Source organism: Rhinichthys klamathensis, unplaced genomic scaffold (genome assembly GCF_029890125.1).
Source record: "Rhinichthys klamathensis goyatoka isolate OS25496 unplaced genomic scaffold, OSU_Roscu_1.1 h1tg000298l_1, whole genome shotgun sequence".
In the NCBI taxonomy this organism is placed as follows: domain Eukaryota; kingdom Metazoa; phylum Chordata; class Actinopteri; order Cypriniformes; family Leuciscidae; genus Rhinichthys; species Rhinichthys klamathensis.
In genome coordinates this window covers 1,129,225-1,143,473 of record NW_026606817.1, presented here as the reverse complement: position 1 = coordinate 1,143,473, position 14,249 = coordinate 1,129,225, and the positions used below count along the sequence as shown (strand labels likewise).

The following is a 14,249-nucleotide window of genomic DNA, read 5'->3' as shown; positions in this document are numbered from 1 at the left end:
CCGAACACCATAGAGGAAAGCACGCTGAAAGATCCACATAAAGCGCACCGAGTTCAGCAGCAGCTGAGCGTGATTCGCTCTGTTCTTTGGCAAGTCTCCATTTGGCTACCGCCTGGAGACCGCAGTTAGCAAGCGATGAATTAAATCCAGTCCCCTGTCGGAAAAAATCCTTCAAACGATTATGCTAATTCACTCCTCATCCCACATTAGTCCTTATTAGGAAAATTCTTCTGAATCTATTTTTAACCTCGTCCCCTTCAGGCACACACACACACACACACACACACACACACACAAACGTTTACATTCTGTCTTTCAGCGAGTATAGCTCTGCTGCTAATGGTGAGTAACGGGGAGGTCTGGGAGGAATTGATGCTAAATAAAACAGTGGCAGGGGAGGACATGGTGGATTATGCTTCAGCTGGGCCCGGTTGGAGACATCATCCTCCTCCGCAGTCAAAGCCAGGTTATTTTTGGGTTAAACTCATCTGTGGTGCACATCCACGGCTCCTGCGGCTCTCAGAGCTCAGCGGGTCCCAAAACAATAACGCCTCTATTTCACTGGCAGAGAAGCATTTGTGAAATATTCTAGTTCCCATTTGGATTCCATTAAGATTTCATTGATAGTTCTTTTAGTGGTTTGGAAGAAGAACTTCCGCAGTAAATACTGTATATACTAGGGGTGTAACATATAGTGTCACAATATATCGCAATATAAAAATGCATCAATATGTATTGTGGATAGTTCACCCAAAATGAAAATTACTGTGTGAGAATAAATGCATAAGAGTATTCAGAGTTTTAGTGTCAGTAATACATTAAACTACTATATATGATGTTGAATATAATGTATAATAATGCAATGGGGGAATATCTGTGTGTCCTGATAATGCCAGATGTCTGATGATACCAGAAAAAAGTGGCCGACATTATTTTAAATATATCTAGTCAGTGAAAGAGTGAAAGCATATTCGTCTAAAATAATTCAGTATTTTCAGCTTCAGAATCATGAATATTGCATGGAGTATCGCAATAATATTGTATTGTGACTTCAGTATCGTGATATGTATCGAATCGTGACATGAGGGTCTCGTTACACCCCTAGTATATATACTAAACAAAGAATCTATCCTAAAACAACACTTTTTTTGGTCACATAAGTGACTACAGATGAAAAATAGCCTCTATGGCTAAATCTGTCACATTTACACGATGGACTTGAGTGCTCATGTTAATTAATGTGCATTAAAATAAATAAATTCAAATAAGTCACATTAGTCACAAATTGCCAAAAAAATTTGCAAAAAAATCTTTTCAACTGATCAGGCAAACAGATAGCCCTGTCCTAATCTCATTCCCTTTCAAGGGAACTTCGACACTGCGTCATTGCGTTAACACCAAGGGAACATTTTTTGTTCTGGATTTGGAAGCTCGCTTTGCGATTTCTTCCGGTCTGGACGAGTACCTGTCACGGGTCATGAATTCGCTGACTCTTTCTCACACTGTGTGTGTGTTTGGGTGTGTGTGGGCGGAGCCGCTAATCAGCGGCACACCCAAACACACACACAGCGTGAGAAAGAGTCAGCGAATTCATGACCCGTGACAGTACCTTCCTTCCATTGAGTCTAGCTTCGAGGAGTTGGATGTAGAGGGAGGTTTCGAATTGCGTGCAACTGTCGGGAAGCCTTCATATTTTAAAACATATGAACAGTTGATCATGGTTGTGATTTGAATTAAGCATCAAGTGGTCTGATCAAAAGAAAGGATGAGTGTTTCCTTATGAGTGGTCGAGCCCAGCCACCGAAACGAACCTCACGTTTTTTCCCGACCTCCACGATGAGATCACAAGGTTGTGGAAACCCCCTTATTCTGGCCGTGTTTACAACTCTAGACTATATGGGCTATAAATCAATCCCTCTGGTTTAGGCATCATCTTTGAAAAAGCCAGCCTTGCCTTCCAGGCCATGCCGTAGAATATCAGCACTGGTTGGCAAGCGGCAGGTCAGGCTTTTGGTTTCCATCACACCATGGCTGTATTACAGGCCTACCAGGCTGACCGGCTGAAGGAACTGGATACCAGCAAGGGCCTTGACCCTAACGCAGTTAAAGAGCTCCACGGGCCACAGACCAGTCTCTTCGGGAAACCAAACATATGGCGCACGCTAACGGCCATTCAACGGCAGCCATGGTAGCTACGGAGAGGCATCTGTGGCCAAACCTGTAAGGGATCAGGGAAAAGAGAAAGCTTTTCTGCTGGATGACCCTATCTCGCCATCTGGCCTATTTGACAACACGGTCAACACCGCTGTTAACAGGTTTCAAGTGGCAACGAAGCAATCTGATGCATTCCAGCAGTTCGTCCCTCACCGGGTCAGGCGGCCGATCTCAGGTCTGTTTTTGCTTCCCAGGGAGCCAAGAAAAAGAAATCCTGACGCCAAGTCCTTACTGGCGAACCCCTTCGAGGGAGAGAGAGTGGTACCGACCTACATGCCCTATCTCTCTCTCGACCCCGCCACCGCCGGTGTATTTGGTGGAACTACGGTTTCCGGCGAGGTTTTTGGCCCGTCTCAACTCACGAATACCTCTTCTGCCGAACTTCTCTCCTTGGGTTCTGTGGACTATAGAATACGACTACAGAATTCAGTTTAAATCTCATCCTCCTCATCTCCATGGCATGTTCTCCTCCAGGTGAAGCCAGAGCATATTCCATTGCTAACGCAGACGCTACAGTCTCTCTTGGACAAACGGGCCAGAGAACACGCTCTTTAATAAGAGACTCTTTAAAGACATTATTTTCTGCTCCGCAAGAAGCATAGGAGATCTGCTCTACCTGAGGGAGGTGTACATTCCTGGACACCTGAATTTGGGAGCAGACATGATTTCTTCTAGATCTTGATCTTCGAAACAAACTTTGTTGCATTGTAAAGCTGCTTTGAAACAATCAGTATTGTAAAAAGCGCTATATAAATAAAGGTGACTTGACTTGACTTGTAATTTTCAGTCAAGGGCAACAAGAGAAGCGATGTAAGTCTTCTCTGCTTTCCTTGTGATAAGAAGAGGAGAAAAGAATGGAAAGATGCCTGTGGACAAATAAAAATTCCTAAAGACCCATGTCTTTGTACTCTCCACTTTAGCCCTGATGCCTTTGATGCTTTTAGTAGACCACAGATACTGAAAGAGCTTACAGGTGGCGATGGACTTAAAGGGGCTATGTGTAGGTTTTTACTTAAAAAATCTTTAAGATAGAGTCTTCATTTGTACATTTATGAGCCAACCATAATGTAATAGAAAGAATGACACCTTGACTGTCCACCACGGTTGCCTCTATCAGCCTGTAGGCTCAGTTGTCTGTGGAGGAGTCAGGTCCGAATTGGCGTGAAAATTCACAAAATGTGTCGTCATGCGCGTTCTCGTCTACTTGGGCTTACATCCGTACGGCAGCCATTAGTAAGCAGCGGTAATCGCTAGAAGTAGTGTTTCAAATGGACTCTGCGGAGAGAAAGAAGCGACCAGCCTCCAGCACAATCCAGACACCCACGGAAACTCCTCGTAAGTAAAAAAAAAAAAAAAAGCCTTATCTAGTGCGGCCAACGAGCGAGCGAGTGTGCGCACCGAGAACGAGAATGAGACTGGCTGCAGTTTCTCTAACGGCCACTGGTGTCAGTAACGGTAAGAAATTTCAGAACTTCCCCAATGCTCCTTTAAGCGTAGAAATAAACCAAATGCCGTACCATCGATCTTTCCCCACAGGGAGTCTTAACGCCCCCGTATAGACGAATCCGACGAGCGTTCTGTGTAGGCTGCCATCTTGTGGCGACGCCATTACTGAGCTGTTACAGGTATGTAAACAAACCTCCGTGATAACCATAGACTGTGGTGATAACGCACCCTCGATGACAGCTCTATGTGACAGCTACAGCCAGGCAGAATGACTTGTTGGGTTGATGATGTTAGACAGTGGCCTCCAGTCACAGATGAAGGTACAAACGATCTTACAGATTATTTATGAAAATAGCTTGGCAAGCTAGCTAGGCTAACGTTAGCTAACGAGGAAATTATAAAAAGATCTGTCCATTTGGCAACAATAAATAAATGAATGACATCAAATAAACGAATTCATGTTTTTCATTTGTGTCCATTATTTATCTCATTTTCACATTGCAAAAGGCAAGGGTAAGGTACAGCTAGAAAGTATACATAATATCGACCAATTAGTGTTTTTAAACCATGGAAAGAGGTCAATATAACAGCAGGAGAACAATTATGTCACATAACGTTACATTTAGCTCAGGAAAGCCATTTAATGACCATAGCATGTTAATTGAATAGAAAAAATAGCTAGAGAGGAGATTTTGCTGAGGACTATATTACATTTTTACTTATGTCATTAAATAATTGTTATTATAGCAAAAAATGCATATTTAATTTAATTTATTTAAAAAAAAAATCTGTCACAGTCAAGCAAATCAAACATTAACAACAGACATAACAGTACTGTTACTAACGTTACTACCCCAATGCGCCCCTTCTGTTGTTTTAAAGGTATTCAAGAGTATTTTCTCCTTCGCCTGGCATCCGATGATTTTTCAAAATGCCAACATGTTTTCCCACTCGACATTATTAAAGTTGTAACGTTAGTGACAGTCGTAAATCGCGGGCTGTTTATTCCAGTGGACGCAAGTTGCAAATAAAACAATAGGAGGCAATGGCGCAACGCTACCCAGCAACAGCTCAGTAATGGCGCCCGCTTACTTCCGGTAGTTTCGCCGGATTCGTCTATATCGAGTAAAATCCGCGCAGAGACAAGAAACGCGAGATGCCATCCTGGCAGGATGTAAAAGTGCCGCCGCTTGTCATGACGCAGCAGCCACTAACGGAGAAAGTCCAAGCTTATTCGCGGAGGAACCTGGCAATTTGTCAGTTTCTCTGCAGAAAGAGTGTTTTCCAGTTATGATCGATGCAGGTTCCTCCACGAATAAGCTTGAAAGCAATGAAGACTTACATTGCTTCTCTTTTTACCCTTTACCACCAAAAGCTGTACAATGTGGCATAGTATAAGTATTTTATTTTCCGAGTTGTGTTGCGTTAAAAATAGCAATAGCCAGTGGCTCACAGAGTGCCACCATTTGACGTCATCTCATCGCCGCAGAACCTAAAATGGTGCCCAGCATTGTATAAAATATGTATAAAAGATTCAAATCTGATGCTTGCAATGTGAATCAATGAGATCTTTATAACAGTATAGCACTACTTACATAAAATGCATATAAATATCAGTTGTCACTCTATATCTGTTAATAATATATCTTAGTAAGATGATATTTAAATGCTGATTTATGATCAAAGCTCAACATATAATGTAATGCAATACAATGATGATTGAGAGATGAACAAATAAACCTTCCTCAAATGCCCGATGATCATATTTGATTTTTCAAAAAACAAATGATGTATTGATAACCAAGTACATTTATGTTGCTTCAGTCCAGTCAGTGTTCATCTTGAAATATTACTAAAAAATATTAAAGTTATTCTCAGGTTTACTTCAGTATCAGTATAGATCAGCAAAAAGACACATGAATCTCGAGCTGAAGGTGGACGTTTGCACAATTATACTAAAAGACTTTTATTTGCTAAAAAAAGATCTAAAGTAAACTATCAATCAGACGACAGAAAGACTGTAGTAGATTCAGTGCAAAGGTTTTTCAGTAATGTTTTGATCATTCAGAGGCCTTCAAAATGTGCTTATCAATTATGATATAATAGGCTTTTACAGGGTTAAGATTCGTTAAAAAGAACTGGGTCATCATAAGAGCAATTCGTTCATGAATGTGTTTGTTGCTGCGTGCAACTAGTAAAGACAACACAAAAGGAAAATGCATTAACTATTTATAGACGTTGTTCTGTTTTATGGCACCAAATCGTCCTTTCATCGCATTCAATTCAGACTGACAAGCTCTAAACTCTAAACATCATAACTAAAACATCCTTGCCTTTGCCTTGACACTGCCACTCACTATAAGTGCAGGAAACACTAAGAGTATTTTAGCATGACTTCCTCCAGCGAAAGGACTGGCAGACAGAAAACAGTGCATCTCTTCTGAGAGACACAGGGTTGGGGAAAGATGGGAAGAGATCTACTGTATGTATGCAAGTAAGGCGCTGATGTATGATGTGTGGCAGCCTTTCTTAATTGCCAAGGTGCAGCAAATCCCGTCTCAGCGGGGAAGAGGACTCGCCATTAGCTGCATATTTAATTGCGCACAGGATGGAAATGTGTCATCTGTCTGAAGAGAAGAAAGCCTTTCTTTGCAAACCTTTACAACAGGGATCATTGCCATGCATAGGATTTAGTCCACATGCTGTAAAGCTTCATAAGCCGCATGAACATTAAACATTAATTAGGTTGAGAAATGTAAAACAACACAGAGGAGTTAGCTTGTTTAGCGCTCCACATTAGCCAGTTAGTTAATCTGAGTTCTGGACGTGTGAGAGGAACTCGGTGTGTGTGGCATGACCAAAGCTGCGTATCACAGTGTGAGTCGTTAAACATAAGTGTATATACGATAATAAAATAATGTTTGTTGAGCATTCAATTAAAATGGTTTTCTATTGAATAACCAGATAAATACTTGACAGATTAAAAGTACTTCAACGGTCACACATTACAACAAGGTTCCATTAGTTAACATAAAAAATATTTCTAAAGCGTTTATTAATCTTCGCTAATATTAGTTTCAACATTAACTACTACATTGAAATCATAAGTTGTATCTTTTATTATGGACATGTCAAGCTGACATGAACTAACAATGTACAGTTGTATTTTGTCATTTTAATTAATTGCATTACAAATGGGACCTTATTGCAAAGTCTTTAAAATATTTACTATTTACTTAAAATATTATATAAATATTAAATATGAGGATTAAATGAAAAAAGTACTTACATAATTTGAGGCAAGATCTGGATGTAGATAATCAATACCTGCAAGGTGACGTCAAAATAGTACTTTATTGGGCATTCAATCTTTACATGATGAAATTCGCTAACAATATTAAACATTATCAAGCCTTTAAAGTGCCTCTATTGTGCTATTTTAAAGGTTCCTAATGTTGTTTCAGAGTCTCCTACAACAGGTTTAAACGCATCTAAGGTCAAAAACACTTTATTTAACTCATAATCTCCACTGCAGCATCAGCTCTTTCTCTCAGTGTCTGAAACGCTCCGATAAAGATTCAGTCTCTCTAAGCCCCGCCTCTCTGAGAGCTGCTCTGCTCTGATTGGTCAGACAGCAAACGCTCATTATCATATGTGAATCTCAGCTCTTGATCACAGTGATACGAACAGTAACGATGGCGAGGGTTTCACCGTATCAATCTCATCAAAGTGGATTTGCTTTGTGAGCAGAAAACAGCGTCTTCTCGACACGAACAACACGAACCCAACTCTCCCAGTCTCAGATACACTACAGTGATTGAGGGCGGAGCTAAGAGACGCTGTTCAGCCAATCAACACCACAGGCTGGCATTATGCTAATTAGTCACAAACCTACACAGGTTCATCTGGAAGAATCACTTCTTTCTTTTGGGAGACAAAAACTCTGCAATTTGATCTTAACTTAACAGACCTTTTACACTCTCAAACAGCTCTATTACACACTACATGAGAGGAAATATCCAATAAAGCATAATAGTGGCACTTTAATTCATATATAACTGGTCTATGTCAAGTCAAGTCACCTTCATTTACATAGCGCTTTTAACAATATAGACTGTTTCAAAGCCGCTTTACAGTGATAATAGGAGATTACAGTAACAGAGATTGTTTAGGCTTTACAGCAGCTCTAGAATAAAGTTATTGTCCAGCTCAAGTTAGTTTTGATTGATTAACTTCATTAGTTATTCACCATTTAACTGAAAACAGAAAACTTTAAATGCGTTCTGGCCGTTCATTTGCACACAGCAGTGTTTGCTGGACAGGCTTCGCTCACCGTCGTCCATGATGGCGATGGTCACTCCTTTGCCGGTGAAGCCCATGTTCCAGGCTTCTGCCACGTTCAGGTCCAGCCCCGGGGTCCCGTCCGCTTGGCCCGTGTTTATCTAATCAAACAATAGCGAAAGCGTCACACGAGCTGAACATTAGATGTCATGAGGGAGGAGGCGTGGAAGGGAAAGTAAATGTCACACAGATATTACACATGGCTGAAACCCTGCTGTGGAGTGTTTATAACTGACAAACTAAATTAAAGAACGTTCTCCTGGGCAGAACCGGCTGTCACGATAAGCCCTGGAGAAATAAAGAAGATATCAGTGTGTTTTGATGACGGCTCATGTTTACGGTGACGGCTAATGAGGAAAAGCGTTTAAATGAAGAGTAATTCCCGACTAATGCAATACACTCACTTCCAATGCTGAAGGTCAAATAAAATGAAGACATTATGAACAATAATTACTTACAAGATACCACTGCTTGGTGAAAAGCGGGTCAGTCATGTTGACGTCGGAGTTACTGATTTCTCTGTAGCCCCTCTTTTGACGGCCAAATCCCTCCTGAGGAAACACATTCTTCACCTGGAAAACAAAAGCAACTTACTTTGGATTTCAAGCTTCAGACTCACACTTCTATGCTTGAATACATTCAACAAATACTGTAGTTCCATTCAAGCTATTTTAAGGCATGAAAACAAATTCACAGGAAAGAACATTTAAAGACCCACTCCGCCCATTTTTCTGATGTTAGAGGACATATCTTGAGAAAAATAAGCTCAAAGTTGTATTTCTGAGTATTTCTACATTCAAATGGCTGTGAATCAAGTTACAGACGCTAAAATGCCGGCTAAAATAGACTGGAGTTGTGACGTAGTAACTCCACTGGGCGTCTCCACACGCGACGTCTTGGAGTGAAATAATGATCGGTGATAACTTTGATTAACTTCGGATAATAATAATTAACGTGTATATAATACTGTTGCCCCACCGGTATTGGGGGTGTAAGCTAGCGGGAGAGACAGAGCTCTCAGCAACGGGGAGGGGGAGGGGCGTCTCCGTGCCAACGGCTCCGCCCACAACGCAGAGGCGAATTGCTAATGAGCAACTGCCACTCTGCTGAAGCGAAGTCCCAGAAAACGGCACAGGTTTTGTGATTTTGGCTAAAAATGGCACAATCATAATTTAAAGACCACTGGGAATGTTTAAAAATAGCTCAAAGTATGATCGGAGTGGGACTTTAAATATGTCATTTAGGTGATCAAAGATAAGTTTTAAGGGATAAAATGAGTGACTACAGGGAAACTTTAAGCAAATTCGTTAGTCCGAAACACAACATCTGCTGGTGATCATCCATGAAGTCTTATCAGTAGACACAAACAGCAGAGCACAATATTCACAGCTCGAAGAGTTTCAAAGTGCAGGATTACTCATGGTCGGATCGCTGTCCTTTAAAGCCTCACGCAGCAGAAACTTCACAGCGAGACCCTTCACCTCCACACAGCAGAACCCCCCGAAGCCCATCACTAGCAGAACCAGAGCGTGACGTCAGACAAAGAAACCCCCCATTACACTCTCACATCTGCATGTGGAATAAACACTGAACAGATCAAAGTCTGCGCTCGGCCTCAGAGAGCGCTTTGATGGCGGCTCGAACCCTCCACACAACACACACACACACACCAGCATCAGATCAGCATTTCCCATTTGGCGGCCATTTTGCTTGCGAATTTTTCATTTTGATCTCTGTCGTATCGGCAAGTGTAAAAGCACACAGATTCGAGAACATTTGAATGCTTAAAACACTGCATGACACATGACTTATTTTCATGAGCATGACTTATTTTCCGACCTTATACAGGAGTCTATTATAAAACGTATAGTTCTGGCAAATTGTTACTTTGCACCTTTACATCCATACATGCTTTATACCGAGGCTAAAACGCTAACATTTAAATTAGGGATGCACCGATATTCAAATTCGAAATAATTCTTTATATTTGAAATCCGATAACTGATATATTGGGCGATAAGTCTAAATTTGTATATACATTTTGAGAGCCTGATTACAAAGCCATGTAAAAGCCATGACCCAAACACACAATTATAATGTTCTCATTATAATTTTATGTCGCCGATATGACAGATCTGCGGTGCACATGAACTGTATTTTCCTTTTTTGAAGTGATTCCAATCATATTTCAAGCAATTCCAACAGTGCACATCTGAAGTGTTTCAGCTGAAGGAAATAATCCATTATTTATCGGCTTGAATATTTCGGCCAAATTTTCTTAACGTTAACATTATGAATTATCATATACCGTCCGATATCGATATGGTGGCCGATATATCGTGCATCCCTAATTCAGAAGCCCAAAGCTGTCTGCAAGGGTATGAATATCTCACAGTCGTGCAAATATCTCCCAGCATCGAGACCCATGAGAGGTCAGAGCTCTTTGACCCCACTGATCCACTGCGGCAGAAAATCAACACACACACACTCCCCATTCAGAGTCATTCAAATAAATTAAATCAGACAACATATGACCCGTATGTGGTGCTTTGGTGCAAATAAGGGCCACGCTAAGATGCACAGGGCATATTGGGCAATACAGTCCAGCATAATTGTGAATTTTCCCATTTGGAAAGACCTTCACAGATACTGAACCATGTGGTACATTACAAGTATGACATTTATGAACAATATAAACTTATTTCTAATGCATTATAGATAAATATGGCTTGAGATCTCAGTAATAGAGATGGTTAAAAGTAATAATGCAGACTACAAAAAAACAATACAGACTTAGTCTGATCGATATGACAATGTAGAAATGTAGAACTTTAATTTAGTGGCCTTATCAAGTAACTTGTTCATTTTTATAAAGAATAAAACTGAAGTGTTGTTGTCACATTTTGTCTGAGTTTGATTCATGTTCTGTTGCCTGTGTTAGTGTTGTGTTTCCATGGTTATTCATTGATTGTTTAATGCACTGCACCTGTCACTCGTTTCGGTCATTGGTTTGTGTTCGTATATCTTGAGCCTGTTTTCTAATTCGGTCTTCATTGCATTAAGTTGGTTGTTCTGTTCATGTTTTTGATATCTGAACCTGTGTTTGAGTTTGAAAAATAAAGAAGCTTCTGCAATGAGATCCAGCTTTCCTTCATCTCTGCGTCAGCCGACTGTGACAGCTGTCAGAAGTCAACAGTGATAATGAGTTTCTCCGTTTGTTATGAATAATCTTTGAATATGCATCCATAGAGTTCCAGCTAAAATGTTAATATAATCAAATGAAATGAACCTTTTCACTGGTTTATCCACAGATTGGCAGAACCACAGTATGAAACTTTTTCCTCAAATTTTCAGGAGAAATGTATATCAGGATATTACTTTTATTAAAAACACATTACTAATACAGTGATTTAAGATTTTAGCCAGAGTACAAAACACAGTATTCTATCAATGTGTTTCTTTCTACAAAAGATGAGAAGAAAATCTCTCTACCAGCTACATTCAAGGACATGATAATTGAGTCGAACGAATCTGAGCTGAAAGGTGGGAAAGTGACGGGTAGAAGGAATAAAGTGACGGGTAGAAGGAATAAATTGGTTTCAGGGGTTTATGGGTCGGTTCGGTCTATTGTAAAAATTCACTACACTACAGTATGGGTTTTGAAGGACACATTACCTTTCATTTACCAATTTGGCAATCAGCTGCATTGTGTTTTACCATCAGTGATCCTTAAAACCCCAGAACTCATGATGTTTCCTGATTAAGGGACATTCAGGATATGTTCCTAACCCTGTGTGTTTCTGTGCTGTGTGTTCGTGGTGTTTCCGGTGGGACTGCGCTCAGATCAGCCTGTCTTATCTCCTCACATCTGACAAACTCGTGACTCAGATGTTGCTGCTTCTCAAAATGGCACCGTTCGCTTCATACGTGCGTCGCCCTGAACACTGTCCTTTCCCTTTACAGACACATCTTCATACGCAATCATATTGTAGTGCATTTTTTTATTCATTTGGAAGACTGCTTTATCCGAAGTGACTTTCAAATTAGAAAAACACCGGTTGAAATGATTGATCCAGGAGAGAACACAAGCAGTGCAGATTTGCATTCCCTAAAGAAAACACAAGTGTTTCCGAGGTAGCAAATGTAAATCTCCTTCTTAATTTCGTCCCTAAAGTTCAGAACACGTGCTTATTTAAACGTGTCTTTAAAGGTGCCCTAGAATGTTTTTTTTTATTATTTTATAATGTTTCCTGGGTTACCCTTGTAATGTTAGTATGTTTTTTAGATAAAAAATAATCATAATTTAGAAATAAATGGCATTTTTCCTAGCCTGCTTTTAGCCTCTGATTTGAACACTCTGTTTGAAGGGGCGTGTCTGCTGTGGGATTCAGTGTAACCGCGGCCACTGCTGTGATTGGCTGTGGGATTCAGTGTAACCGCGGCCACTGCTGTGATTGGCTGTGGGATTCAGTGTAACCGCGGCCACTGCTGTGATTGGCTGACATGCTTGCATATGAAATAGCTACGCATTACATGTGAAACTCTCTCCCGAATACTTTTACTACTGCTATTATTCGTTTTTACTATAACAGCTAACGAGATTAACGAATCGTGAGATGTTTTTAAAGTATTTAGATCTATTCCCATCACATAAAATGTTGCCGTGATGAGCATTGAGCAGATGACAGTGTGTTGATCGCGAGAATGAAGATCTTATCATTGCAAAGCAGTTTCTGCACTCTCTCTAATGCTTTCACCAATGCAAACACGATGATGTAAATACAGTAAGAGCTTCGTTGTGCAGTAACGTGCGTCATTGATTTCATAACGAGTTTGGCAAGTGTCCAGATAAACTCGCGCTGTGTGGAAAGATTGTTCTTTGATCGCTTTCTGTATATAATTTGTTCACAATTTAAATACGATTATTTTCATCCTACTAAAAGAAACGATGTGAAGCTGATATTTTAGTCACTGGCTTGACTTACTGATGCATAAACAGTATTGAACGATTTTGAGAGAAAGATTACCTGTCTGAACTTGAACAATTACACATCAGAAAGTGTTGCTTGGTAGCTCGATCCGAGGCCAGCTCTGTATTGGCCCAAGTTGAGGAAACAGTCGGTGAAATGTTTGGAAATTTCCAGAGAAAATAAAATTAACCCATTGTTTCTTCAGAGGCTCAGATGAAGGAACTAAAAAATACTTTTGTGTACATCCACACTGAGCAACTGCCATGCTTCGGCTGCGCAGTTCCGCCTGGCATTGAGGGCTGGCATTATGCAAATATTTGGAGGCGTACATATTAATGATCCCGACTATTGCGTCACAGTCGGTATTGTGTGGAGAACCGACCGTTTTTCAGGGGTGTTTTTCATAAACGTGAATTAAATGAGAACGCGAAAACAGTCCAGTTTGAGATTCACTCTATGTCATGTCCATGCACTGAACTCTTGTTATTTGACTATACCAAGGTAAATTCAATTTTGAATTATAGGTCACCTTTAAAGGTGAAGTGTGTAATAATGGCTCCACTAGCATAGTTGAGTTAAAACCCAAAACCCAGAGCGATACGAAGAGCCACAGAACAAATACTTTCTTTTAGATGAGAAGAAAATGTTCCTGCTCGTTGTACTTAGGAAAAATACCTAAAATAGTTCTAAACAGTGATAAATACTTAAATTAAAAATACGTTTAGCAAGCAAACTCGAAAATGGTTGCAGGTTAAACCTCCAACAAGAGACCAGAGGATGTAAATTGTAAACGAAATATACTTACATTTACTGTTAGACTTAATTTGGAAAAACGTATTAAGTATTGGGATAAATGGATTGATACGGATAAGTGTGTTATTGTAATTCAAAGAGTGTATGGAAATTGTATTGTCTGGACAACTCCTATGATGACCCCTTGTTCCTTGTTTTCAATAAAAAAAAGTAAAAAAAAATAAAAATAAATAAAGCTTCCAAAAGGGGGTTTTCGCAGCGACGCCATAGAAGAACCGCTCCATAAAGTGAACCCCAAAACCAACAACTTTTTTCTACTTTTTGTAAGTTCCATAGATGTTAAAGGCTCTTCATAGAACCACTAATGCCTTATTTTTAAGAGTGTAGCTCATCTATGCGTTGTTGAAAATCCAGCTCGCGTACCCCGAAGTGATGTATAGGCAAGACAAGTAGTTTGTTTAGGCATGGTTTGTAGGGAAATTACAAACCTGCGCACATATATTCAAACGAATATAACTATAGAGT

The 14,249-nt window shown here is 40.1% G+C and overlaps 1 protein-coding gene across 1 annotated transcript in view; it reads right to left on the bottom strand.

Annotated features, from left to right (window-relative positions):
- The window catches only part of pcsk2 (proprotein convertase subtilisin/kexin type 2), a 74,309-nt gene that overhangs the window by 46,894 nt on the left and 13,166 nt on the right, over window positions 1-14,249 (bottom strand). Inside the window, exons 3-5 of the mRNA XM_056270168.1 lie at window positions 8,460-8,573; window positions 7,994-8,102; window positions 6,950-6,987 (exon numbers count right to left, since the gene is read on the bottom strand). Of these exons, the coding sequence (XP_056126143.1) occupies window positions 6,950-6,987; window positions 7,994-8,102; window positions 8,460-8,573 (261 nt within the window). The remainder of the gene's footprint in view (window positions 1-6,949; window positions 6,988-7,993; window positions 8,103-8,459; window positions 8,574-14,249) is intronic.